The following is a 27,864-nucleotide window of genomic DNA, read 5'->3' as shown; positions in this document are numbered from 1 at the left end:
CGGATGAAAAGTAAAGTTTTATACATACCTGGGGCTTCCTCCAGCCCCCTTCAGGCTAATCAGTCCCTCGCTGTCCTCCACCACCCGGATCGTCTGCTATGAGTCCTGGTAACTCAGCCAGTCAGCGCTGTCCGGCCGCATGCCGCTCCCACAGCCAGGAACATTCTGCACCTGCGCAATAGTGCTGCACAGGTGTAGTATGCTCCTGGCGGCGGAGTGTGTGCATGCGCACTACGCCAGACTGGCTCAAGTACCTGGACTCATAGCAGAAGATCCAGGTGATGGAGGAGGACAACGAGGGACTGATTATCCTGAAGGCGGCTGGAGGAAGCCCCAGGTATGTATAAAACTTTAATTTCATCTGTCTCAGGTTTACTTTGTTACACAGTAGTACTATACTCTACATATGCACTCCCCACAGAGCTGCAGTGAATCCACTGAGAATGCTGTGCACATTGAACACAGAGGTGTTGTCTGTTTACAATCTCCTCATTCCCTTGCAGAGTACCTGCACATCATTCTTACATGTACCCACACTTACATTGCCTAGGGCCTGATAGATGTTCTTTGTTCCGGTTTGTACCTTTTACAAGTACTCTTACCAAGGACTAGTTTTAGTCTAAAGGGAATAAATATAGTAGTGTACATATCCTTCTCACTTCAGTTGTCTTGTAAAATTCCTAAGCGTTGGCAGTTAAGAGACGAATTTCACGTTACATACTTTTAATCAACAAAATTGTAATATGCAAATTAGAGGAGTCGGAGTCGAGGAGTCTCAGTCGGAGTCGGTGGAATCCTAAACTGAGGAGTCGGAGTCGGTGGATTTTTGGACCGACTCCACAGCCCTGGTTCATAAGTAGCCATACATAATATGCATAAATAAATATGTAACTCAGAGTGGAGGGGAGATAAAAAACTCTAACAATATTATTGATTAACACAATTTTGCCTCTTGTATTTCCCTGATGAAGCAGGTAAACAGCCAGAGAAACGCACTGCAGTTTTATAGACAATCCCTATTTTTTTTTAAATAAAATAGTTTAAAGGTTTGATGCACAAAAGTGTGGTAATATAACTTTACCAGCGCATTACTACCAGCAGCTTTTACCACTACCGTTGCTACATTAAAAAGCATTACTAATGATAACGCTCAATAATAATGCGCGTTACCGTAGCAATGCTCGCTCTACTCAAGTACCGCTGGTTGCACTAATAGCGTAACTCCTGGTACACACTGCCGGTAGTAATGCTACTATTACCGCACTTTTTTGCAACAACCCCATAGTGTGGTCTCTTTGATTAGGAATGTCCATCACTATCTTTTATAATATGTTAATTTAAATATTTTATCGTCCCCTGGCGCCTCTATTTATTTCTTTTGACTGATCCAGGAAGTGTCTTAGTAGTACCAAACAATTTGTGCCCATTTCCTGACCTGTGCCTGTGTGTGGCTTTATGGCTGAGATCTTTTGACAATGCCCTGTGACCCAAAGTTGTTTGCATTCAGCTGTACTACCATGCATGGGAATACTCCAGGAATAATGCTGGGCAGTTTATGCGCCGGTATCGAGCCAGCGTGTCACCGCTCGTGCGTAGCGGATCGCTTCCCGCTCGGCTCCGCGGGCATGCCTTATCAGCCGCTCGATTCCCCGCTATTGTCCGCCCGCGGGGATCGAGCGGGGAATCTATCCGGCGGGTCATCGGACCTGTCGGATATTATCAATCGAGCTATCAGTGGCTCGATTGATAAGGAAACAAACTGTCCGTGCATGCCCAGCATAAGGCTCGGTTTCCACTTGCGCCAAATGAGGTGTCAACTTTGACAGCCCTTTTGCTGTAATACTCTTTCTACATCAGCACTCCAGCTCCTCCAGTACACAATGCTCCACCCAGAGCCGGATTATCCACAAGGCAACTTAGGTAGGTGCCTAGGGCCCGGAAAGAGCCCAGGAGCCTGGTAGATGCTAGCCCCCAACAAATCTTACCCAAAAATCCAGGTGGCGTACAAGGGTGGGCCCAAAACGGTTGCTTGCCTAGAGCCCTATTTCACCTTAATCTGTCTCTGGCTCCACCCATCCAGAGAGAGATAATCTGAGACTGGGTCTAGACTGGGGATGATCAATAAGATGCAAATACTTCTGAAATTATGCAATTGTTTTGCAAATATATGCAGCTTGAAAAAGGACCAATCAATTTAAACCTGGGTTTAAATTGATTGGTCCATTTTAAAACTGCATACATTTACATAAAAAAAACCTGCATAAATTTGCATCAACTCGGAAGAATTTGCGTATCTGTGATCACCCATAGCCTAGATGTGATAACACGGCAGTAAGCATTTACTGATTTGCATAGAGAATTTGGTATCTATGGAGAGCAACAGTGAGAGTATGTCAGAACGGATAAGTTGATAGTGTTCGCTGTAGACTAGGAGGATCGGGATCCTTTACAATATTTCAGTATCAGGTCACTGATTTCCATCTCTCAGCCTTTTTTGTAAAGTCAGTAGTTTCTGCTTGAAGTTTGTTTTACAGAAATGCCATTGGGGAACAGTAATTTGCAGAAATGGTCCTCTGGGGTGGGACACCCGAGCCAGCAAACCACCGCCATATTCGTGTCTGCACCGCAGGACACACGACGGGAAGATTGCTATGTCCCTCCCTGCAGGAAATACGAGTGGAAAGGGTTTTAACATCAATGATCCAGGAGCTGTCAAAATACATTCCAGAGGCATTTATATCCCAGCGAAAATAAAGGTATCCAATATCTCTATCAGGTATGGTAAAGTAATATTCTCTTGTACAAGTAACGTACACTTTCATATACAGTTTTCCTATTTAACCAGTTTGGGAAGAGCAGATCGTCACTGCAGATGTAAAATGGCTTTTAAAAGCGTACCATAACTCAGAACTTCCTCTCTGCTCTAAAAGATAATCTACAACATAATAACCTTTAAAGAAAAACATTTCTTTGTTACAGCTGATACAAATCCTGCAATACATCTGCAGTGGGTCTACTTCCTTATTTCATGGAAGCAGACATAAAGCCTGATCCAATTCACTTTTTCTTCTGAGTTTTAACCTGGGAGATAATTTTTCATCTTCTGTTAAAATAACCTTTCAGCACTCTGCTATTAAAAAATAATAACAAGTAGATGAAGAAGTAATGTCAAAATTATTCTGAGCTTGTTATGTTGAGTATGTCCCTGATCGAGACATCTGGCGCATGATAATTGATGATATGTTTTGGATGGCAACAATTTGTTGGGTTGTTTAGTTATGTTTTAGTGATTGTTACATATCAAAGCTGGTTATGTTTGTATTCTGCTATTACTCTGTATGCCACTTTAATATAATAAACATGACTTGCTCTAAGGCTAGTTACACACCAGGACGTTGCGTTTAGGGGACGTTATAGGGCACATAACGTGCCCCTAACGCAACGCCTGGTGCTCTCTGGTGTGGACGTCGGAGTGAGCCGCGTTGTGCAGATCACTCTTGCGTCCGTGATGCCGTGATGCGTTCTCTTGGACGCATGCGGCATCACGTGGTCCCGCCCGGCCAATCGCCGCACAGAGCGGCCGCTCCAGGAAGTAAACACTGCACGTCACTGAGTGCAGTGAATATTAATTAGCCATGTGCCCGGGCCGCTCTCCCCTCCTCCCCAACATGACTGAGCATGTGCAAACAGTCTAACGCGGCTTGGCCGCGTAGAACGCACAGCATGCAGCACTTTGCTGCGTTAACGCAACGTGGGTAGTGTGAACAGCCCACTTGTGTTACATTGCTGTGCGGTGGGGGAGCGTTACAGGCTGCACTAACGTGCGCCTGTAACGTCCCTGTGTGCAATGTAAATATATATATATATATATATATATATATATATATATATATATATATATATATATATATATATATAATTTTCTAAGCATTAACCTGCTTGCTGGTGGCTTAAAGAGACGCTGAAGCCAGGCTAGATTCCCTTTTTTTAACTTGTATTTATGTTCATCACTACAACCCAAGCTAAATCGCTGCTATCCCGTGGCAAAACGAGGGGTTAATACCCCCAAATCCCCTCTGTTCAGTCCGGGCAGCGCTTCCTGACTGAGGCAGAGCTAATGGCTGTAGCTCGGCCTCTCAGCGCGTCAATCCCGGCTGATTGCCGCCTCTCCCCGCCCCTCTCAATCTGCCTTCACTGAGAGGGGTGGGGGAGAGGCGGAGATCCGCGGTTGATTGACGCGCATGAAGGCAGAGCTGCAGCTGAAAGCTCTGCCTCCATGAGCAGCAAAATCCACGACCAAGAAAGTCGTGGATTTTGCAGGGGGGATTTGTGGGGTATTAACCCCTCGTTTTGCGGTGGGATATCGGCGATTTAGCTTGGGTTATAGTTATGAACATAAATACAAGTTAAAAAAGGGAATTTAGCCTGGCTTCAGTGTCTCTTTAAAATGCATTTTATTTATAAGATGAAATATCACCTAGGAGAAAAGATAGGCAAAACATTTAATTGGATCGGGCCCATAGTGTTAACATCCTGTGTATACAAATTAGCTGCTCTACCGAGGCAGCCAGCTGAGTTGACACAGATGAGATTATTATTATTGATTTATATAGCGCCAGCATCTTCCGTGGCGCTGTACAATAGAAGAGATCAAATTACAGTTGTGATTAGTCACAGATGAGGGGGAATTACGCAGGCTAAACTCTCTAAATAAATACAGGGTGGATTTCTCTCTGTTTTCCTTCTGTCCTGTGCAAGAGTTCAGGTCCACTTTAAAGTAACTTTCTTTTTTAATGGAAGAATACACAACACTTTTTGACTTTTTTTTTTATTGTGCAGGTAACACTCATTGACAAAAAACATGGCACTCAGTCACTAGAACACTAGAAAAACACACTGGCAGATTGGCGGAATGTTGCCTGACATGGCAATGAGCTGGTTGTTTTCATCCATCCACTCTCTGTGATCTATCTACCGATACCATATGGTCTGGGGACAAACAAGACTATCCTCAAAGCAGCCTTGTACACAGATGAAGACGTTCAAAGCAGCTGTGTCTATGCAGGATGCAGCGCTGTACTGAGCCCTACATCCCCAGGACAAGCAATCTATAGAGAATCCCTGACAGCATTTATTGGTTAACACATTCTTTTCCAGGGCATTGCATAGAACAATGCTACCTATCACCTCACTGCAATAACCTGAATATTACATGGTGATTTAAATGCAAATGACATCAGAATTATCATCTTGGTAACAGTTGCAGCAATTAATATAGCACCTGAAAAGGAGCTTACTTTCTAGTCCTCTAGTTTGTGTTACATTTAAACCTTATTTGCATATGAACCTGTGATATAGGGCCCAGATGTGACTCCATAAATGGGTTGCCATGACAACTGTAGTAAGTCATAATGATCCACAGCAGCAAGCTTGATGACTATACAGCACAATGGAAACCTTAGATACAAATATTCTTTAAAGTAAACCTGTATTAAACATTTGTTAGTAAGTTACTCTCACCTTACAGCGCAAGAGACATTTGGGTATATTCACTAAGCTGGCATAAGCAGAATATCGTGTATATAATATAAAATCTTACGCACTATGGGGAAAGCATAGTGCATTGCATGTAATATACTGCATTCTGCTCTAATCATCATGTGGTAAGACTTTCCACACATTATTCTGATTAACAATATTTAGTGAATATACTCTCTTATCTGCGTGAAGTCTATATTTTCTCGCCATGCTCCATGGGTTTGCTACGGGTACCGCTTCTGCCTTCCACATACCCAAAACATACTGTTAAAGGGGAACTTTAACCCAGGATTGAACTTTATCCCAATCAGTAGCTGATACCCCCTTTCTCATGAGAAAGTTTTCCTTTTCTCAAACAGATCACCAGGGACATCTGTATGGCTGATACTGTGGTAAAACCCCTCCCACGGTGTGATGTCAGGGACAGGTCCCTGACAGTTTGCTGTCTGTGAACCTTGTTACAGTGTAGAAAATAATGACTGTTTCCAACTGCCAAGCACGTGATATCTGTCTTTGCATAGGACTCTCAGTAATAAACATTCCGTACAGATCACCTTTTAGAACTAAAGATGTCACTACCAGTGATACATTCCAGAATGTAAATCAAGGAGAGGAAAGATTTTACAATGGGCAAACACTGACTAAATAAAATGTATAAAATAATATGAAAAGATAGGCAGTGTTATTAATTGTTATTTTCACTACAGTTCCTCCTTAAAGAGAAACTCCAGTCAAAATAATGTAATAAAAAAGTGCTTAATTTTTACAATAATTATGTTAGTGTTTGCTCATTGTAAAATCTTTCTTCTCCCTGATTTACATTATGGCGTTTATCACTTGGTGTCATTTTTACTGCTGGCAGGGGATGGCAGTGGAAGGAGGTGCTGCTTGCTTTTTTGGCAGTTGGAAACAGCTGTTATTTCCCACAATGCAACAAGGCTCCCACAGTGTGATGTCAGTACCTCAGTGCTGTGAGTCGCTGACATCATTTGTTAGAGGAGTTGCACCACAAAATCAGCCATACAGAGCCCCCTGATGATCTGTTTGAGAAAAGGAATAGATTTATCATGGGAAAGGGAGTATCAGCTACTGATTGGGATGAAGTTCAATACTTGGTTACGGTTTCTCTTTAAGTTTACTGGGGGTTGGGGGAGGGGAGTGGACTGTCAGCAATCCTAAAGGACAGTTAGGATAATTAACTGTTCAATACACTCTGCTGCGGAAATTGTCCTCAGACCAGGCAGGAGAGGTTCAGAGATTTCAAACATGAATTAAAGAGCCTAAAGACAACAACAAAAATTCAGGTAAGTCTAACAATCATTCATGTGTATGTACATGCATTTAACTTCTTCATTATGTTTGTTTTAATACAGGTTCACTATTAAATTGAGGAAACACCTTGGGATTTTACAGCTTGTTTTGGATGAGGAAGATAAAGCATATTCAGCTAATTGATTTAGTATTCATTTCTTGTTTGAGGGTGTGTGTATATGAGATGGAACTATCGCTTTATTTGTATTGGGAGTACTATTTCAACTGACTTCCTGTCCTGGTGACTACACATTATTAATACAGGGAGTTAGAGGAAATCTCCAGTAAGGGAACACAAACTGCAGAATGAAGCCCTACGGAGGTTGTAACGGTTTACCATACCATTCAGGATAAAAACTAGGAGGTATCTACCCCTACGCTGATGCACCTTTGGAAATGCTCACATTATACGTTTCATATGATTTCAAACAGTTTAGTTTGCATACCTCACCCTTTGCTGCTTTTAAAGAGTTTGAAGTGGATCTGAAAAAACAGATACCTAAGGAGAGGGAAGGCTCTGGGTACTATTGAGCCTTCCCGATCGTCTCACAGTCCTCTTGTTCTAGCACTAGCTCCCCCGTTCAAATCTCCCACTGTGGGAAGCTTCTTCAGGAAGAGAGCCGGAGTGCTTCCGAAGACGGGCAGCCACGTACTGCACGTGTGCGAGTGTGCTAGAGAGTTCCGGTCTTCGGGAGTACTTGGGCTCCCAAAGACTTCCGAAACCTCCCGCAGCGGCAGAGAGCAGCCTCCATCGGTCAAAGACTGCTAACTGAGGAACCAGCACTGGAACGAGGAGACCAGGAGATGAACGGAAGGCTCTATAGGACCCAAAACCTTCCCTCTCCTTAGATGTTGAGTCTGTGCTAATAAGCAGGTGCAGATGGCTTGCCTATGCGCAGTAGCATGAATCCCATCATTCTCAGCTATTGACGTCGAAGCCCGAGCTGGTCCGTGCTACTGCGCATGCGTGAGCCATTAACAAGCCCTTTTCGACTGTCTATTGGGGGACACATCACTGGAAAGGCCCAGTGAGGGAGGACAGGGGAAGCCTATGGAAGACCCAGAGGCTTCACTTTACAGAGGTGACTGAGTACCCATTTGGGGCACTTTTTAATCTTACAGATAAACCCTTTTACAGTAACGCTCCACTAAAATTTCACATACAAACACTGAAACATGCCTTCTCTGGATAACAAGGCGATCTCCATCCATGCCATGAGGAACAATGGCTATTTGTGTAAAGCTTTGTATCTCTTGAACTGCACTTGGCACACCGGAATGTTTATGGATGTGTGACAGAACGTTTCACCACTTTGGTGCTTTTGTAAAAGGAGTTTAGTAACAATATCCAATTCTTAAAATGGGAAAACTAATATTTAAATATAATCGGTGTGGAGGATTAAATAAAAGTAATCATATCATTTGTAACCAGTAATAATGAGGCAGCTGGAAGAGGTACTGTATTTAGCCACTCCCATACGGCACCTCAACAGCAAACAATGGTTCACATGGAAGGAACTGCTGCTAACCAATCTCACATACATCCTGTCACTGCCACCCGGGTACTGCATGAGGCGTTTGTTTTGTTTTTGGGAGTTTTTCATGCCCTCAGTCATACCACCCTTAAACCATGTCTATGAGAACAGACCCATAGATTAACACCATGGCAGTTTTACAGGCAACATCTAGAATTGTGTAGCCACTTAAAGGGCAAATTTAATTTTTATATTTATTTTTTTTTACAAAATATTGTAGCCCATGAACAGAAATGCATGCAATAGTTTATTTCTGGCTTGTATGAGTTTTCAACATAGATTATGTGTCCTATGTTAACATCAAGACGTTTGCAGCCAGCTAGGGCATAGGGACTTCTTCCTCTGTAAAAAAAAAAAAAAAAATATTAGGATCAGCTCCCAGATTTACTTGAAGACTGGTTATTGGGTATACAAGCTTTCTTTTTTCCAACTGCTGCCCGAATACAAGAAATCATCATGGGAGTAGCTAGATGCTGGGAAAGGAATTTGAGGACAAAAATCGTCCCAGCCAAAAATATTATACCGATCTGCCGATCTTTTGAGTTCCTGTTCCTTTAAGGAGCTTCCTTAGTAGGCAAGTAAAGCAGATACTACTATAGTTTGGTAGTTGGAACAAAAGGGGGGTGCAGACCAGGTTGTATGCCATTGCGGTGGCTACTGTGTTGCTGTATATGCTGTGAATAAAGCACAGCTGTTCCATAGTGAAGAATTTGGGCTGAAAGGGAAGACATGCCTTTATTCTTAATGAGCTTCTTTTAGGCTGGATTCACAGTAGTCAGTTGTATAACGCACACATTATGAGTGTGAACTGCAGTGGAGACTGGACATAGACTGCACGCAGCGAGTTAGAATAACGCTATCAACGCAGCACTGTGCACAGGCCCATAGAATTGTATGGGCAGTGAGTTGACATGCAGAATTATTATGCAATGCAACTGAGCACTGTGAACTAGCCCTTAAGGTATACAGCTGTCTAATATAAGTGTTGTGCCTATTTCAGGAAGCAGCCACTAGCACTCCTTTTTTCAGAAATAAAATCTTATGCAGTATTTTCCTGAATTTGCAGCTTTCATATATGCTATTTTTACAAGTACCGTACCTCTGAATCCTTTTAATGCCCTCTCCACAGTTAATAATGGCGAGAGGCCCTGGCAAACCTGGTGGATCACCTGTTATTAATTTGTTTGTTTGCTGTTTTTCCCCATAACTTTCAAACAAACATGGCAGAAGACCCAGGATCCTTCAGGAGAGATATTCTGAGCGTTGACTCAACAAATGGAAAATAATGTTTGGAGAACACTTTAAAAATAGTTAGAAATCATAAATGATAATTTTACTCAATGCTCGATCAATGAAGTCTTTTTTACATTTTTGATGTTTTAGGTTTTACCTTTCACATGGTAAAATCTTACCTCAGACCTCTTTCAGTATGTCGGAGATGGTTAAGAACTATACTAGAGATGGTTAAGAAGACGCAATTAACTTCAGTTTGTATGGAAAGGCCAGGTTCACACTAGCTTCTGTGGGTGAATTTAGAAAATGCTAAATACTGTTCTGCAACCAAGCAGAAAAGCGTTTGGCATCTGTTCCCGTCATTCTGTCATTGCAACGCATTTTGAGCTCCATTGGAGGCACGGAACTGCCGAACGCAAACGCTGCTACTTTAATAAATTCATTGAGATGAACACTGTTAGGTGTCAGTCATTCCCTGTGGTAAACGACATCCCCAAACACCAAAAGTCACCCGTCTGAACCAAGCCTAATGGTGATAATACGCCTTTTGGAACTAGGCCAATCAAATGCATTTCCTTTGAATTTTGATTGGCCTCTGTTCAAGGTGCATACAGTCTGCATGAAAGCTGGAATAATTAATATCTTATTAATTATCATTAGTCTTCACATCTTTTTAAGTTATGGAACTAGACTTTTCGAAGCATAAGATGGTAACAGATAGCAAGCTCCAGAAACCCAATGAAGATAATTAGAATTACTGCATAGAAGCGGATATGTTTACATATTGTGTTTCTACTATAAGGCAGTATAGGAGAAGTAACATAAAAATTACCAGGTGAACAGCTAAGTATACAAAATAAATTATAGTTATTATGCCAACCTAAAACACCTCTTTTTTCAACTAACCTGATCAAGATTCAATACAATCACAAAAATTCCATAAATATTCTAAACATCTGATAACACAGGTGCCTGTTACATTAATCTTGTACGTAACAGAAAATAAATTATGTAAAATATATTTGTATATCTAGAGTTGTCTCTCATAAAACTGCCTCCACGGATTGCAGTGAAATCTCCGGACTGGTCACTTCAGTGGTGGAATGTACAGTAGGCAACGCCGTTACAAACACAAAACAGTCAACCAAGAGAAGTCCACTCTCATTTAATAGGAGAGTCTAGAATTTCTTGATAATCTTGCCTCCCGAGTCTTCCTAAATACAATTTGTAGCCTGCTAGTGCAAAGACACTGAGCACGATGACTGCTCCACCTACCAGGTCATAGGCACTGGGATACATGCGTAGGACAAGAAGTTGCAGGATCATGGCCACCACAATCTCCAGATGCTGCACTGTGCTAACCAAGGCTGGGTGAAATTTATACAAAGCATAATAAACACCAAGGAATGCTACAGTGGAGCACACACAGATTGCAAGAAGGTAGCCCCAGGTTTCTCCGTCCAGGGGAATGATAGGTTCCTGCAGGACAAACATTGTACAAGCTCCCCAAACACTCCCCGTCCACCCAAAGGTGAAAAGAGCAGTCCACATGCTAACTTTCTCTTTGATGGACCTGTAGACTATCATGGAAAGTGCTGTGGTAAGTCCAGCCATCACTGTCATAGTGTAACCAAAAGCTTCTTTCCAGACACCAAGAAAAGAGTTCTCTTCATTTGCAATATTTGATATCATCACCAAACACGCACCAAAAACACTGCTTACAACAGTGATCAAGTCTACATTTGGCATGTGTTCATCCAACAATAAGAAAGCCAGGACAGCACTGAAGACTGTGGTGGTTGCTCTCCACATAATCGTTCCATTGCTTGGAGGAACAATAGAGAATGATGTATAGGCACAAGTAATAGAAATGACATTGCATGCTCCATAAAATAATAACCGTAGTCTATACCCAGGAGGTCCAAAAGGAGCTTCTTTATAATAACATACCATGATCACAGAGAGAACTTGAATGACAGAACGAATGAATATTAACTCCAATGATGGCACTTTGGAACGGTCAGAAACTAGTCTAGTAATGAGTGCAACACACCCATGAGCCAATGCTGACCCAAACAGTACTGCCCACATTTTCCGGGACTGAAATATGGACCTATCTGCAAAGCTTTGTAACTGCTGAGCAAGATCATTATCAGGGTCTTGCATCTGCTTTGGACGAGCATCCATTGTTCCAAACAAGGTCTTGCCCGTCTTCTTGGCGTCTCCAAGAAGTCTTTTCTTGGGATTTTCTTCTGCAAAGCCACCATTTTCTTCACTGGTATCTTCATACCCCTCATCTCCAGGCTGGGGATAATGGGACGTGTACTTAACTGTCACAGTGTTGGGATGAATTTTTACCCTTTTCTTGGAGGAATACGGTTTAGATGGAGATCTGTCCATGTCTTCAGATAGTAGTCTGTAAAGTGTACAGAAATAATTTTAATATAATAGTTTTAAAGATATTTAAGTTCAAGCTTAATTATAAATAGAAAATTCTTGTCACACAAAAAATGTCTTTATAATTAAGTACAGACTTCGTATGTGCAAAGACGTAAATCTACCTTGTACATAAATCCTAAATTCAAAATACCTTTTGGCATGTGAATGTGCTTGCATGCTAAGGACACCTCTAAGACTTTATCCAGGTGAGCCCACTCAGCTCATCAAGATATGGGCTTACCAAGGCCATATTATCCACAAGCAACCAAGGCAGGTGCCTTGTGGGACCATCCAGCAATCAATTCGTCTATTGTGGGCCTCATGGGGGACCGGTGGCAAGCCCCTCTACTGCAGAGTGGGGAGCAAAGTGGAAAGGTAACTAACCTCTCTGCGATCCAGCAGTGCGATCATCCTGCAATGTCCCCATCTCCATGCCGCAATCGCCATATCAGATCACGTGACCCACCATCATGTAAACTCCAGTGAGAGCGGAAAAAGAGACATGGCTGAGTAGACGACACTGCAGATGTGGATGCTGGGGATGGAAGTAGGATCAGGTCACTTGAGAACAGCCAGGTGAGTTACCTCTCTGCTGCACTTGTCACTTTGCATGGCTGCTTAATGCTGTGGGGTACATCTGGCTACCTAATATTGGGGGCACCCCTGGCTACCAAATACTGGAGGGGCACCTCTGGCTCCCTAACTCTATTTTGCTTTGGACATTTGGGTAGCTAATGCTACTGGGGGCAAATCTAGGTACCTCCTACTTTTTGAGGGTTCACAGGTATACCTAATACTGCTAATTAGGGGGCACATCTGGTTATCTAATACTTTCTGGGGAGAATCACAGGACTACCTAATACTGCAAACGGGGGACACATCTGACTACCTAATACGACTATCATAATTTTTGTATCTAGGGGAACATTGCTACTTAATTCTTCTATCTATGGGCATGTGGCTACTTAATTCTTTTATCTAGGGGCACATGGCTACTTAATTCTTCTATCTAGGGGCATGTGGCTATTAATGATCTTATCTATAGGCAGGTGGCTTCTTAATTATTTTATCTGGAGGCATCTGGTTACTGGTGTATCTGAAAACATATGGATGCTTAATTTTTGTACAAAGGGGGCACCTGAATACTAATTATTTAATTCAGAAGCACATGGCTACTTAATTATTCTATCTGGAGGCTGTGACTACCTAATTCCTTTATCTGGAGGCACTTGGTTACTTAGCTAGTGTATCTGAAGGCATTTAGCTGCTTCATTTTTGTATATAGGGGGCATTTGACTACTATTCCTTTAATTCTGCGGCACATAGCTACATAATTATCTTATGTGGACTGGAGGCATGTGATAACTTTATTTTTTTAATCTGGAGGCACATAGCTATTTATTCTTGGATCTGGGGTGGCATAGTGGCTATTTAATTCTGATATCTTGGGAAACACAGCTGTCTAATTCTGGTATCTGGGAACCACTGTCTAAAGCTAAAAGCCAGACTGCACCATAATGAATTGTGGTCTCCCACAGCCTGTAAAGGTGTCGGCAGAATGCCCGCCCATCGGGAGGATCTGACAGACCCGTCGTTCATTACAGTAGTGCATGTGTACGCACCTTTAGATTGAGATCTTCCAACTTGCCTGAGCACCCTTTTAACCGATGAACTGAGAGGGCAAATTCATTGCTCTGCCTGTGGCCCTGTATGGTCTTAATCAAGCTCTGGGTGTAATTTGTCTGGTGATAGTAATTGTGAGAGTGCCCTGCAATCCAACTCACTGCACAGACAGAAATTCTAAAACTAGGAAGTTTTGAATCAAGTTGATACCGTTCATTAATGGCTGGTCCAATACTCTAAAGGTACTACAATTCGAATACTGCAATGGATTCAAAAAAAGCTGAATAACGCCAAAGGATAATTGTATGTTTGGAACAAATTATATTCTGCACGTAATGGCTACAATTACAATAAATTGTCCATTATGACTGAGCCAGAGGAAGGGATAACTGCAGCAAGCAGAACGCGCACATATTAAAAAGGTGCCATGGTAATTTGGACACCTAGGCATAATTTGGGTGAACAACTGTTTGCGGACTGTTCGCAAACTTTTCCTTGAAAGTTTGCGAACTGAATGTTTGTGGCAGACCCCATTGATTTTAATGGCAGGCGAACTTAAAAAAAAACATTAGGGCATATTTGCAGCCACAATTTCTTTTAAAGAGGTGTCAGTACTGTCCAAAATGCAGGGGCAGAAAACACCCTTCAGTGTTTAGTAAAATACCCCTACCAGATCTGCAATATAAAAACAAGGGGGAGGGAAATAAGCAATGCATACATGCAAAAAGGGCGCCAGGTATTTTGGGCTCAAGGTGAAAACGGCTCACATTGCTCCTGCAAATTTCCCAGCGGCACACATTAGTATTCTCCCTCCAGGCCGACATAAACTCAGGGGTAAGATGCAATTTGGTTGCCAGCTATTGCTATTGTTTTTTCCTAATTAGGGCTCCATCTTTTTCTAAATTACCCTCAAAGCGATAATTTACCTTACAGGTTATGGTGGTGCCTAAATATCCATCACCCTTTTTACCTGTCTCGGTAAGCAAACCCAAAATCAGCCATGTACACACACAATACATTGGGAGGTACAAACAACTGTGAGGCTGGAATCACTGTGTTCAGTTGCGCACACATTATAATGACTGTGAACAATGGAGACTGGCCATAGACTTTAATACAAAGCCTGCATGCAGTGAGTTAGAATAATGCGATCAGTTACAACCCAGCACTGTGAACAGGCCCGTAGAATTGCAGGGCAGTGAGCTGACATGCAGAATTATTCTGCAATGCTACTGAGCACTGACTTAGGCACTGTTTACACTGGTCAGCTGCGTTGCAGAATAGTTCTGCATGTCAACACACTGCTACGGACCTGTTCACAGTAACTGATCGCGTTATTCTAACCCGCTGCATGCAGGCTTTGTATTAAAGGATACCATAGTCGTAAATATAATAGGAAATGGTGTGTGTGTGTGTGTGTGTGTGTGTGTGTGTGTGTGTGTGTGTGTGTGTGTGTGTGTGTGTGTGTGTGTGTGTGTGTGTGTGTGTGTGTGTGTGTGTGTGTGTGTGTGTGTGTGTGTGTGTGTGTGTGTGTGTGTGTGTGTGTGTGTGCGTGTGTGTGGGTGGGTGCTGGGACCCCCGAAGATCAGCGATGAATGGTTTGTTGTGTGTTTTCTGTTTGGAGGTCCCAGCACAGGATCGGGCTGGCTGAGGAGGGGGGTAGCCTCTTTAGGATCCAGAGGCTTCTCCCTTCTGAGGTAAGTACCCATGAGGGGCAGTTTTTTCCCTTGCAGGTTTATTTTAACACTTGCTGTCCTGGAAACAGGAATGGACTTCAGAGAATTTCATAGTCGGGCTAGTTAGGACTAGTACTAATGTACTTATGTCTGTCACTTGAGGTGTGATTTTCAGGTTATTGGTATCCAAGGGGAATTTAGGAAAAACCTGCTCTGTGAAATAGATCTAGAGGGATCCAGTGCTGGATCAGTGTACTTTAGAAGGATCTTGTGGACTATCCAAAGGCTTCCCACTAATCAGGGAAGTATGCACGGTCACCAGGTGCCATAGTGGACATACTGCGCATGTGCTGTAAGTGCCCAGGAGTATGCGCGCACTCCCGCAGGAAGACAGAGCCAGCATGCACGGTCTTCAGGTGCCATAGTGAACATACTGCGCATGTGCTGTAAGTGCCCAGGAGTATGCGCGCACTCCCACGGGAAGATGGAGCCAGCATGCACGGTCACCAGGTGCCATGGTGGACATTCTGCACATGTGCTGTAAGTGCTCAGGAGTATGCGCGCACTCCCACGGGAAGATGGAGCCAGCATGCACGGTCACCAGGTGCCATAGTGGACATACTGCGCATGTGCTGTAAGTGCCCAGGAGTATGCGCGCACTCCTGCAGGAAGACAGAGCCAGCATGCACGGTCACCAGGTGCCATAGTGAACATACTGCGCATGTGCTGTAAGTGCCCAGGAGTATGCGCGCACTCCCACGGGAAGATGGAGCCAGCATGCACGGTCACCAGGTGCCATGGTGGACATTCTGCACATGTGCTGTAAGTGCTCAGGAGTATGCGCGCACTCCCACGGGAAGATGGAGTTAGCATGCACGGTCACCAGGTGCCATAGTGGACATACTGTGCATGTGCTGTAAGTGCCCAGGAGTATGCGCGCACTCCCGCGGGAAGACAGAGCCAGCATGCACGGTCACCAGGTGCCATAGTGGACATACTGCGCATGTGCTGTAAGTGCCCAGGAGTATGCGCGCACTCCCGCGGGAAGACACTCACTATGTCTGCCCACGGGAGTGCGCACATACTCCTATGCACTTACAGCACATTCGCCGACTAGGGCTTTACAATGGGGCCACTGAGGCTGAGTTCACAGCGGTCAGTTGCGTAAGGCACGCATTATAATGATTGTGAAATGCAATAGAGACTGGACATAGACTTTAATACAAAGCCTGCATGCAGCGAGTTAGTATAGCGTGATCAGTTAATACGCAGTACTGTGAACAGCCCCATAAAATTGTATGGGCAGTGAGTTGACATGCAGAATTATTCTGCTACACAACTGACCACTGTGAACAGGGCCTCACAGATGACACCAGGCCACGGGAGATGCGGTAAGTCTATGCGTGCCTTCCCACACACACACAGAGTGTCCATTTCCGATTTTCATATATTTACGACTAAGGTATCTAAGGCCAGTCTCCACTGCAGTAGTTCACAGTCATTATAAAGCATGAGTTGTGCAACTGACCACTGTGAACTAAGCCTTATGATTAATTTCCTGCTAGGTCATTAGTCATTTGGTGCTTCACTCTAAGGCTAGGTTCACAGTGCTCAGTTGCATAATGCACACCTTAAAATGTGTGTGAACTGCAATCGAGACAGGACATAGACTTTAATGCAAAGCCTGCATGCAGCGAGTTAGAATAACGTGATCCGTTACTGTGAACAGGCTCATAGAATTGTATGGGCAGAGAGTTGACATGCAGAATTTTTCTGCAACGCAACTGAGCACTGTGAACCTAGCCTTAAGATCTCTTGCTTGCAAATGTCATGCAAATAGTATGCAATGTGGAACTGGGCCAATCTAATGCAATTCCTGTCAATTTTGATTGGTCCGGATTCAAGATGCATACAATTTGCTTGCAAGACGGTATTATTTGCAACTCTCTGACCATCACTATTGGTGCCTTATTTCAGACTTCAGATGTGTGGCACCTGATTTAAACAGTAGCCTTCTAGATACTGTTATCAGTTAAATATACTCTGACACAAGGGAACAGCAAGGCAGGCAACACATTAGAACTGACTGTAAATCAATGAGCTCTCTCACATCTTGTTTTTTGTTCACAGGAAAAAATTGTTTTGTTTTTTTTCTCTGGGTAGTTTTGTGTTTTTATATTAGAAATGATTGTTTGGCAACAGAAATGGATTAAAGGAATACTATCAATACACAAGTGTTCTAAAATGACAATGTACAAATAATGTGTAAGTATTATTATTATTATTTATATAGCGCCAACATCTTCCGCAGCACTCTACAGAGTATATTGCCTTGTCACTTAACTTGTCCCTCTGACGAGCTCACAATCTAATCCCTACAATAGTCCTATGTCAATGTATGTATTGTGTAGTGCATGTATCGTAGTCTAGGGCCAATTTCGGAGGAAGCCAATTAACTTATCTGTATGTTTTTGGGATGTGGGAGGTAACCGGAGGAAACACACGCAGACACGGGGAGAACATACAAACTCCTTGCAGATGTTGACCTGGCTGGGATTCGAACTGGGGACCCAGCGTTGCAAGGCAAGAGCACTAACCACTATGCCACCATGCTGCCCAAGTAAGAAGCTGTGTAAACATTTTCCTACTTTTCATAATAAATATCAGAGGCAAAAGCTGTAATTCCTTGGCCTCAATTCACGGAGCATTATCAAACGTTTATCAAACACTTTATCAAACGTTTGATAATTTACCTCATGGGTAAAATCTCATTTTGAATTCACTAAGGTGTTATATATTTATCGAATATTTTACCGATAAAATGTTCAACAAATATATAACACCTTAGTGAATTCAAAATGAGATTTTACCCATGAGGTAAATTATCAAACGTTCGATAAAGTGTTTGATAAACGTTTGATAATGCTCCGTGAATTGAGGCCCTTGTGTGTAGATTTTAGCTACATTTGGAATGTCTCATTTGCAAAGGTATGAATCTCTGCAGTCTGACATGCTAAGAAGAGTGTAATATTGAAGCAGAGTTATATGAAAACTAAAGCCTGTCAGGTATCAGGTTTCACACACACAATTACAAATGTTTATGTTGCACATAAGATACATTTCCTCTGCTCTCTGTGAGAGAAAGCTCTGACTGTCTCTTCCTGAGCTCTCTGCACACACAGGGTTAACAGATGCACTGTGAGGGAATTCTCCCCTCCCCTCATGGCTCATTCTGCCGTCAGTTCACAGCAGACTGCCGTCAGAAAAGTGTGAAGGGAATTAGATAACAGTAAACAAAGAGCTAAGGATTCAAATGTATACACCAGTACTTAGCAGCACTTCCCAAACATTTCCTATCTCAATTGAAAAAAATACATGTTAATCGATAGTGTTCCTTTAAGAAATGGGGCCACAGGCAACATCACACTTTTTGCCCAGTGCTGATGGTCACCTGGCTTTTTTAGTTAGATTTGGAGGGGGCTAGCATCCACTAAGCGCCTAGACCAGAGATGGGGAAACAACGTAAAAAAAGGGCATGGGAGATTACCACTAGTAGAATATCGGTAAAATTACAGATATTCTAACTTAATTGCAATAGTAAAATATCAGTAATCTTTACCAATGTTTTACTGTCTTAACCTAATCCTACACTTACACAGAACCCTACCTCTACCAATGCCTAACCCTAAGCCTAGGTTCACAGTACGACACTGCATTGTAAAGTTGCAATTACAACTCAGCACATCAAAAAAATGGTAACGCAGATTAACGCTCCATTATTGTTGCATAAATTAGGTACAGTATAGCATACAGTCAATGAAAAATATGCTTTACCTGGTAACTTGTACTTTTCGAGGTAACGCACTACAGCAGTGCATTATCATAATGCTACACGTTACAATGCAATGCTAACATCACGCTCTGAACACTGCAAAGACTTTAAATTGCATTGCGGTAAACTACGTTAGAACTGCTAGCACTCAATCTTAACATACCACCCCCGCCCCCATCACCACCACCACCAAGCCGCAAATTGCAGCAAAGAAAGTAAACTTGGAAGACGGAGGCACTGAACTTTGCATCCGACCTGTCAGAGTTTTATGCTCTGTGTCTATTGCCTGATGAAGCAGGAGATGCCTGTGAAACGTGTTGCACTGCACTTTATTGAGTATTGAAATAAATGTTTGTTGTTTAGAATATACACAACACTCGTGTATGTCTGCTTGGAGGAGGTAAGTCCACCTCTGCCTCCTCTCATTTTAAACATTTTAGAATATTTTACCCTTTTGGCACCTCTGTCTGCTTATACAGTTCCAGAGTCCACCCTTGGTTTAGGGGTGTTGCCCCTTATTTCCTATCTACAGAGAGCGACTTCTTAATCCTGAGTGGGGACAGGTCTAATCTCCTCACCTGCTGATATAGTGGTTACCTGGATGGTAACCCATGTTTGTGAGTATAAATTAAGTACTTACTTGTCATTCCCACTTACCAGTACATACTACACTATATTGGGCTCTCTGTGTCTCCATTCTGTATGAAGACATAGGGGCACTTCCTGAATTAGGGCAGATGGCTGAACACCCGCTCATATCAAATGCGCCTGTGTTTCCTCCATGAATTTCCATTTATTATCCGACTTGACCTCTATTTACTGCATGACCACTGGAGGCTTTTTAGTCCAGTGGTAGACACATTGTGGAGCTCAGACCCCTCTTGCATAGATCAGAGCTGGACACTCTGATCAGACACATATTGGATCCACTGATTGAGGTGATGTGACTGGTGCATGAAGACGTTGGGACACTTCCTGGATTTAGGGCAGATGGCGGAACATCCGCTCATCTCGAGTGCGCCTGAGTTTTCCTCCATGGATTTCCATTTATTACTGGATTGAATTTTTTATAACCGATTGGCCACGGTTGGCTTTTAGCCCCATGGCAGACACATTGTGGGGCTAAGACCACCTACCCTCCCATATAGGTAGCCTTATCCCTCCCCTCAGTGTAGGTAGCAAGATTCCCCCAAGTATAGGTAGCCTTAGGCCCGGTTCACATTAGCGGTCGCCGTCCGGAATCGCCGTGCCGGAGCCGGACCGCATGCAGAACGGACGGAACGGACGCACGGCATAGCAATGAAAGCCTATGCGTCCGTTCACATGCGTCCGTTTCGTCCGGACCGGATCCGGAGCGGAGCCGGACTGCACCATCCGGCCAATACAAAACCAATGAGAACCGGAGAGCGCACAACACACTGGCTAAAAATCCGGATGTTCTACCCCACTTCCTATGCGTATTGAAGCGGCGATTTTGGATGGGGACACATGGGCAAGCATTTTGGAGTGGAGCAACAGTGACTTTAAACGTGCTGGAGATGTTGGCAGTATGTCGGAGGTGGAGGTGAGTGCTAAACAGCGGAGGGCCTGATTCCACAGGTCCACCTTCTGCTGACCTCCCAGACCCCAACATTTTTATTCTATTTCTACTATCTTTTGCCAAACGGATCCGGATCGCATCCTGATGAACACCTGATGCAACCTGACCGGATCCGGTCAGGTCATCCGGTCCGTTTGGCAGAGAACCGCAAGTGTGAACCGAGCCTTATGCCCCCCTCCCCTAAGTTTAGGGAGCCAGATTCCCACCAATATAGGTAGCCTTATGTTCCCCCGGTATAGAAAGCCTTAAATTCCTCCCCAGTATATCTAGCCACAATCTCCCCACCTAGCATAGGTATTCAGAGTCCCCTGCTATACGTAGGCATCCTTCCTAAGTATAACTAGTGAGCGTTACCCCCTAAATATAGGTAGCCAGAGTCCCCCCTTTTAATAGCTACCCAGATCTCCTCAACCTCCCTTCGTTAAGGTAGGCAGAGTCTCCTCTAAGTATAAGTAGCCATATTTCAGTATAGATAGCATTATGTGCCTCTTCCCCCAGAATAAGTAGTCAAGTTCCCAGCAGTAAAGGTAGCCTTATGTCCCCCCCCCCCCATTATAGGTAGCGAGAGTCCCCCTAGCTTACATAGTCAGTGTCCCCTTCTAAGTATAGCTAGCAAGAGTCCTGCAAAAGTACAGTTAGCCAGAGTCCCCCACTTGTATAGGTAGCCAGAGTCCCCCCACCATTGGCGGCCAGGGGCGTAATTACAAATCATGGGACCCCCAAGCAAAACTTTGATGGGTTCTCCCAATATTCACACGCTGCCCCTTGCCTACCACAGCCTGGGGCCCATCTTGCAAGGGTCCTAAAACAAGTGTAGCCACCGGAAAAGGATGGACTTCTTCACCACAGAAAGTGAAGTAGTATTTGGGAACCCCCTTAAAGCTCTGGATCCCCCTACGGTCGCAGGGGCTGCTCCCTTGTAGTTATGCCCCTGGCAGCCATGTTTAGGTGTGGTACATTGGCTGCTTCCCCACTGCCCATGCTAAGCAAGACCAAGACAGGTCTAGCCACCTATCGGATAGATTACTCTCCAATCACAATCTAATAGGAAATCGCAACCCTTGTTTCCTAACACACACAGAACATCAATTTTCAATAGATTCTAGCAGGAAATTGATTGAACATACTCACCGGAAGATGGATCAGGGAACCCATGGCGAAATTGATTGAACTGCAGTGTTGCACAGTTCCATGCAGTGCTAATGGTACATACTCACCGGAAGATGGATCAGGGAACCCATGGCGACCCAACCTGAACACTGAGCGTTTCGTGATCCATCATCCTACTGGGGGAACACGTGACTGCACAAGATGGGCGCAACTGATCTGATTGCAAAACTTCCTTTGTTTAATCAAAACACGTGTATCCACTTTGCAAACTTGCAGAAACGATCGCTCGTCGCGCATAAAAATTGGTCGCTGGAAAAATCTGCAAAAAGTCTCATCTTGGATATGTGTTGATAATGCTGCATAATGTTGTATCATCTGCAAATATAGCAACATTACTCTGTATTACATCTGCTAGATCATTGATAAATAGATTGAATAGGATTGGACCTAGTACTGGCCCTTGCGGGACCACACTGTTAATAATTTCCCATTTTGAATATGACTCATTTTCCACCACTCTTTGCCTTCTGTCCCATAATTAGTTCTCTATCCACATGCACGCATTTTCTCCTAGTCCCTGTTTCCTCAGATTCTCCAGGCTAATGTGGGGAACAGTTTCAAAAGCCTTTGCATAGTCCAAGTACACTACATCTATAGCTTTCCCAAGATCTACATGTGCATTGAATATTTCAGTATCCATGTGAAGCACTAAGCAATGGTTGCTTAGTCTATATGTAACGGATATCTCCCAAGTGTCTGATCAGTCTAAAGTCAAATAACCAGCCGTGAACAGATACACCGTAAGAAAAATGCATTGGGAAGATATACACTAGCTTTAGTTACCTATTCTCTTTTATCTTCTAAGTCGTACATAATGTGCTCGTGACTAATTAATATGTCATAATTCATACAAACGTTTGATTCTGTACAAACTCACACTTGACAATGACAATTCCACTTCCCTATTCATTGTCCAATAGGATGAGTGGCATAATCATCGCTTGGAACTAATTGTTTATTAGCATTTGCATTGCAAAGTATTGTTGCCGGCAGTGAGATATCTTAGGCATCGCTTACAGATAAAATGCCTTTTGACACAGAGACAACAGGCCTGCATGATAAGTTTCATTTACATGTGCAGGAATGTTTTAGGGTCTTGCCTTACAGGCAGTTCATCTAGGGGCACTACTTCAGGAGGACCAAATATGAATTTATTCATACCCACGGCTCAGTATACGCATTTTATGTCATTATTACTGATTACGTTCAAAAGGAAATGTGCTGCTGGGGGAAGCAAAAGATGCATACGCGTGTGTCTTATGTAGAGTACCCTAGGGCTGCTGCAACCATCACACAGCCATACACAAATCTATTCAAATTCAAACATCTCTCAGTTCATTTGATTTTGTAGATACAAATATTAATAGTACATTGAAAATGATTTAATCACTGTAGCACACAGGAATCTTTGCACGCAATCTATGTACTAATCAGTGCTGGAATTTACAAATCAGTGATAATAAGTGCTGGGTTTACATATTGGCTATAGGCACAGAAGTTCTGCCACCCTAAACTCCACCCTCTACTGAACCTGCGAGCCCTTAAAGGACAACTGTAGTAAGAGGGATATGGAGGCTGCCATATTTATTTCCTCTTAAAGTGAACCTCCGGACTAAAAATCGACTCAGCAGCACTGAAAAGGCTTTGTGTTTCTTTAACAGTTCCACAGCATCAGAACTTTGTTTCTCTTATACAAGCCTCATTTTTAGCTGCACAGAAGAAAACTGCCCGGGCTTTTTTCCCCTGATGCTGTACAAAGCATGATGGGATTTCTGATTTTTTTGTTCTCGTTCTGCTGTTTTTGTGCAATTTTTTTTTTTTTAACATTTTGAATTTGACATTTGAAGCCTAGTGTGTGCAGCTGGGAGGGGTTATCAGGACACAGGACAGTTGGAACTGTGTCTCCTGCTCCTTGTCACCTCCTTTCAACCAAAAAGATGGCTGCCCCCATGACAAAGATGGCAGCCCCCATGAATCACAAACATTTGCCTGTTCTTTTAAAACAGGGTGGGTAAGAGATTATATTACCTATCTATTCTAATTAACATAACTAATGTAACTTGATGACAGTATCTTTGTTTAGGCTGAAGTTCCCCTTTAAGCAATACCAATTGCCTGGCAGCCCTGCTGGTCTATTTGGCTGGAGTAATGTTTGAATCACACCTGAAGCAATCATGCAGCTAATCTTGTCAGATATGACAATGGCCTCAATTCACAGAGCTTTATCAAACACTTTATCAAATGTTTGATAATTTACCTCATGGGTAAAATCTAATTTTGAATTCACTAAGGTGTTATAGGTTTATCGAATGTTTTATCGATGAAATGATCAATAAATCTATAACACCTTAGTGAATTCAAAATTAGATTTTACCCAGGAGGAAAATTATCAAATGTTTGATAAAGTGTTTGATAAAGCTTAGTGAATTGAGGCCAATGTCAGAAACACCTGATCTGCTGCATGCTTATTCAGGGTGTATGGCTAAAAGCATTAGAGACAGAGGATCAGCAGGATAGCCAGGCAACTGGTATTGCTTAAAGGGAAATAAATATAGCAGCCTGGAATAAAGAACTTTTGTAGGATATCAACCTCCAATTATATCCACCGTCTCACCTATTACAACAAACCATATCTTTAGTGGTGTAGCTACAAACCTCTGGGCCCCGATGCGGAATCTGGATGTGGGCCCCCCCGGCAACAACAGCCCCCCCTCCCCCGGCAACACCCGACGGACGCACACACATATCAAAATCCCTATAGCCAGCTATAGGTCCCCCCAGTATAGGTAGCCAGGCATAGGTAAGCCAGTATAGTTGCCCCGGTATAGGTGAGATAGGCAGGCGCCGCCGGTATAAGTTAGATAGATAGGTGCCCCCAGTACAGGTTAGCTAGGTGGGTGCCTCTAATATAGGTAGCCAGAATAGTTGCCCCCAGCGTAGGTTAGATAGGTAGGTGCCCCCAGTATAGGTTAGTTAGGTAGGTGCCTCCAATATAGGTAGCCAGTTTAGTTGCCACCTGTATAGGCTAGCTAGGTGCCCCCAATACAGGTTAGATAAGTAAGTGCCCCCAGTATAGGTTAGATAGGTAGGTGCCCCCCAGTATAAATTAGATTAGGTCGGTGCCCTCCAGTATAGTTTAGATTAGGTAGCTGCCCCCCAGGATAGATTAGGTAGCTTCCCCCAGGATAGATTAGGTAGCTGCCCCCCAGGATTAGGTTAGATTAGGTAGCTGCCCCCCAGGATAGATTAGGTAACTGCCCCCCAGGATAGATTAGGTAGCTGCCCCCCAGGATAGATTAGGTAGCTGCCCCCCAGGATAGATTAGGTACCTACCTAGTTGCCACCTGTATAGGCTAGCTAGGTGCCCCCAATACAGGTTAGATAAGTAAGTGCCCCCAGTATAGGTTAGATAGGTAGGTGCCCCCCAGTATAAATTAGATTAGGTCGGTGCCCCCCAGTATAGGTTAGATTAGGTAGGTGCCCCCCAGGATAGATTAGGTAGCTGCCCCCCAGGATTAGGTTAGATTAGGTAGCTGCCCCCCAGGATTAGGTTAGATTAGGAAGCTGCCCCCCAGAATAGATTAGGTAGCTGCCCCCCTAGGATAGATTAGGTAGCTGCCCCCCAGGATAGGGCAGGTAGGTAGGTGCCCCGTCCCCATAATGGAGGGGGGGGGGCCGCAGCCGCGGGGAGGGCAGCCCGACCTCTCCCTCCCTTCCTCTCCCCGAGCCCCCCCCCCCCCCCCCCCCCTCAGATGCAGAGTGAGCGGCTCACGGAAGCGCTGTAGGCAGAACTCACCTCCGTCCCTGGTTCCAATCGCTGCTGATCTCCTCTCTGGCTGGCTCTGCATATATGCTGTTACACACGCAGCTTCCTGTTTAGCCGGAAGCTGCATGTGTAACAGAATCTATGCAGAGCCAGCCAGAGAGGAGATCAGCGGCGAGTGGAACGCAGGGAGGTGAGTTCTGCCTACAGCGCTTCCGTGAGCCGCTCACTCTGCATCTGAGGGGGGGGGGCCCGGGGAGAGGAAGGGAGGGAGAGGTCGGGCTGCCCTCCCCGCGGCTGCGGCTCCCCCCTACCAGCGCGCACGGGCCACATGGCCCTCCAAACAGAGATGGGCCCCCCGGGCCCCGCCTCCTCAGGAGCCGGGCCCGGTCGCCAAGGCGACCGCTGCTACCACGGGCCCTACGCCCTTGCATATCTTATAACAAATTTCATAGGGAGCCAGGTACTATGAAATTACAAATTTATTAACGTATCACTTTTAATTTTTAAGCATCAACTTCACACATTAAAATTAATTAAAACTCTTCTATATAGCAACCTTTTTTCCTCTTATTCCCACTGATCCCCTTAATATACCCTAGGAATTTGGTGTTCCTAAACTTTAAGCAGGCTTTGCTATTAACCGTTAAAGTTGGCGGGTTTTTAAATGTATACATTTTTACTTTGAAACTTTAACATCGATTTTCTCAAAAACTATAAGGTCTTTTTGAAAAAAAAAATTTTCCTCTTATTCCTCCTGATCTCCTTAATATATTCTCCAAATTTGAGGCTCTTAGCATTTAAGGGGGCTTTGCTATTAACCCTTAAAGTCGGCGGCTTTTTTATATTATACGGAGCGTTACGGTTTAACGCGAAATTACGGTAGCGTTTAATGCAAAATTACGGCATGAACAAATACCCATTGTAATGCGAAAATTACGCGAAAATTACGCTTACGCGAAATTTCGCGAAATCCTTCTTCATTACGATTATGTACTTACGGCCATAATCGTAATTACACTAATTACGCGAAATTTCGCGAAATCGTAATTAGGTCATTACGCTCATCTCTAGCTGCCCCCCAGTGTAGGTTAGATTAGGTAGCTGCCCCCCAGTGTTGGTTAGATTAGGTAGGTGCCCCCCAATATAGGTTAGATTAGGTAGGTGCCCCACAGTATAGGTTAGATTAGGTAGGTGTCCCCTAGTGTAGGTTAGATAGGTAGCTGCCCCCCAGTGTATGTTAGATTAGGTAGGTGCCCCCCAGTATAGGTTAGATAGGTAGCTTCCCCCCAGTGTAGGTTAGATAGGTAGCTGCCCCCCAGTGTAGGTTAGATTAGGTAGGTGCCCCCCAATATAGGTTAGATTAGGTAGCTGCCCCACAGTATAGGTTAGATTAGGTAGGTGTCCCCCAGTGTAGGTTAGATAGGTAGCTGCCCCCCAGTGTATGTTAGATTAGGTAGGTGCCCCTCAGTATAGGTTAGATAGGTAGCTGCCCCCCAGTGTAGGTTAGATAGGTAGCTGCCCCCCAGTGTAGGTTAGATTAGGTAGGTGCCCTCCAGTATAGGTAGCTGCCCCCCAGCGTAGGTTAGATTAGGTAGGTGCCCCCCAGGATAGGTTAGATAGGTAGCTTCCCCCAGTATAGGTTAGATTAGGTAGGTGCCCCCCAGTATAGGTTAGATTAGGTAGCTGCCCCCCAGCGTAGGTTAGATTAGGTAGGTGCCCCCCAGGATAGGTTAGATTAGGTAGATGTCCCTATAATGGAGGGGGGAGCCGGAGCCGTGGGGAGGGCAGCCCGACCTCTCCCTCCCTCTCCTGGGCCGCCCTCCGTGCTCCCCCCTCAGATGCAGAGCTTGCAGCCAGGAAGCGCTGTTTAGAACTCACCTCCCTGGCTCCAAGTGCTGCTCTCTCGCCGCCGGTCTTCTCCTATCTGCCTACACGCTGATACACATGCTGCTTCTGGCTGAACAGGAAGCAGCATGTGTATACGCGTGTATACAGAGAAGAGACAGGCGGCGAGAGAGCAGCGCTTGGAGCCAGGGAGGTGAGTTGTAAACAGCGCTTCCTGGCTGCTCATTATACATCTGAGGGGGGAGCACGGAGGGCGGCCCGGGAGAGGGAGGGAGAGGTCGGGTTGCCCTCCCTGC

General features: G+C 44.1%; 1 protein-coding gene across 1 annotated transcript in view; it reads right to left on the bottom strand.

Annotated features, from left to right (window-relative positions):
• Positions 1-4,841: 4,841 nt before the first annotated feature.
• Positions 4,842-27,864, bottom strand: part of SLC35G2 (solute carrier family 35 member G2) — a 36,090-nt gene continuing 13,067 nt past the window's right edge. The window contains exon 2 of the mRNA XM_068280401.1: positions 4,842-12,033. Coding sequence (XP_068136502.1) covers positions 10,779-12,017 — 1,239 coding nt within the window. The 5' untranslated portion in view covers positions 12,018-12,033 and the 3' untranslated portion in view covers positions 4,842-10,778. The remainder of the gene's footprint in view (positions 12,034-27,864) is intronic.

The sequence above is a fragment of the Hyperolius riggenbachi genome, chromosome 4 (assembly GCF_040937935.1).
Source record: "Hyperolius riggenbachi isolate aHypRig1 chromosome 4, aHypRig1.pri, whole genome shotgun sequence".
NCBI lineage: Eukaryota > Metazoa > Chordata > Amphibia > Anura > Hyperoliidae > Hyperolius > Hyperolius riggenbachi.
Note: the sequence above shows the minus strand (reverse complement) of the source record. Positions and strands in the feature narration are given on the sequence as shown.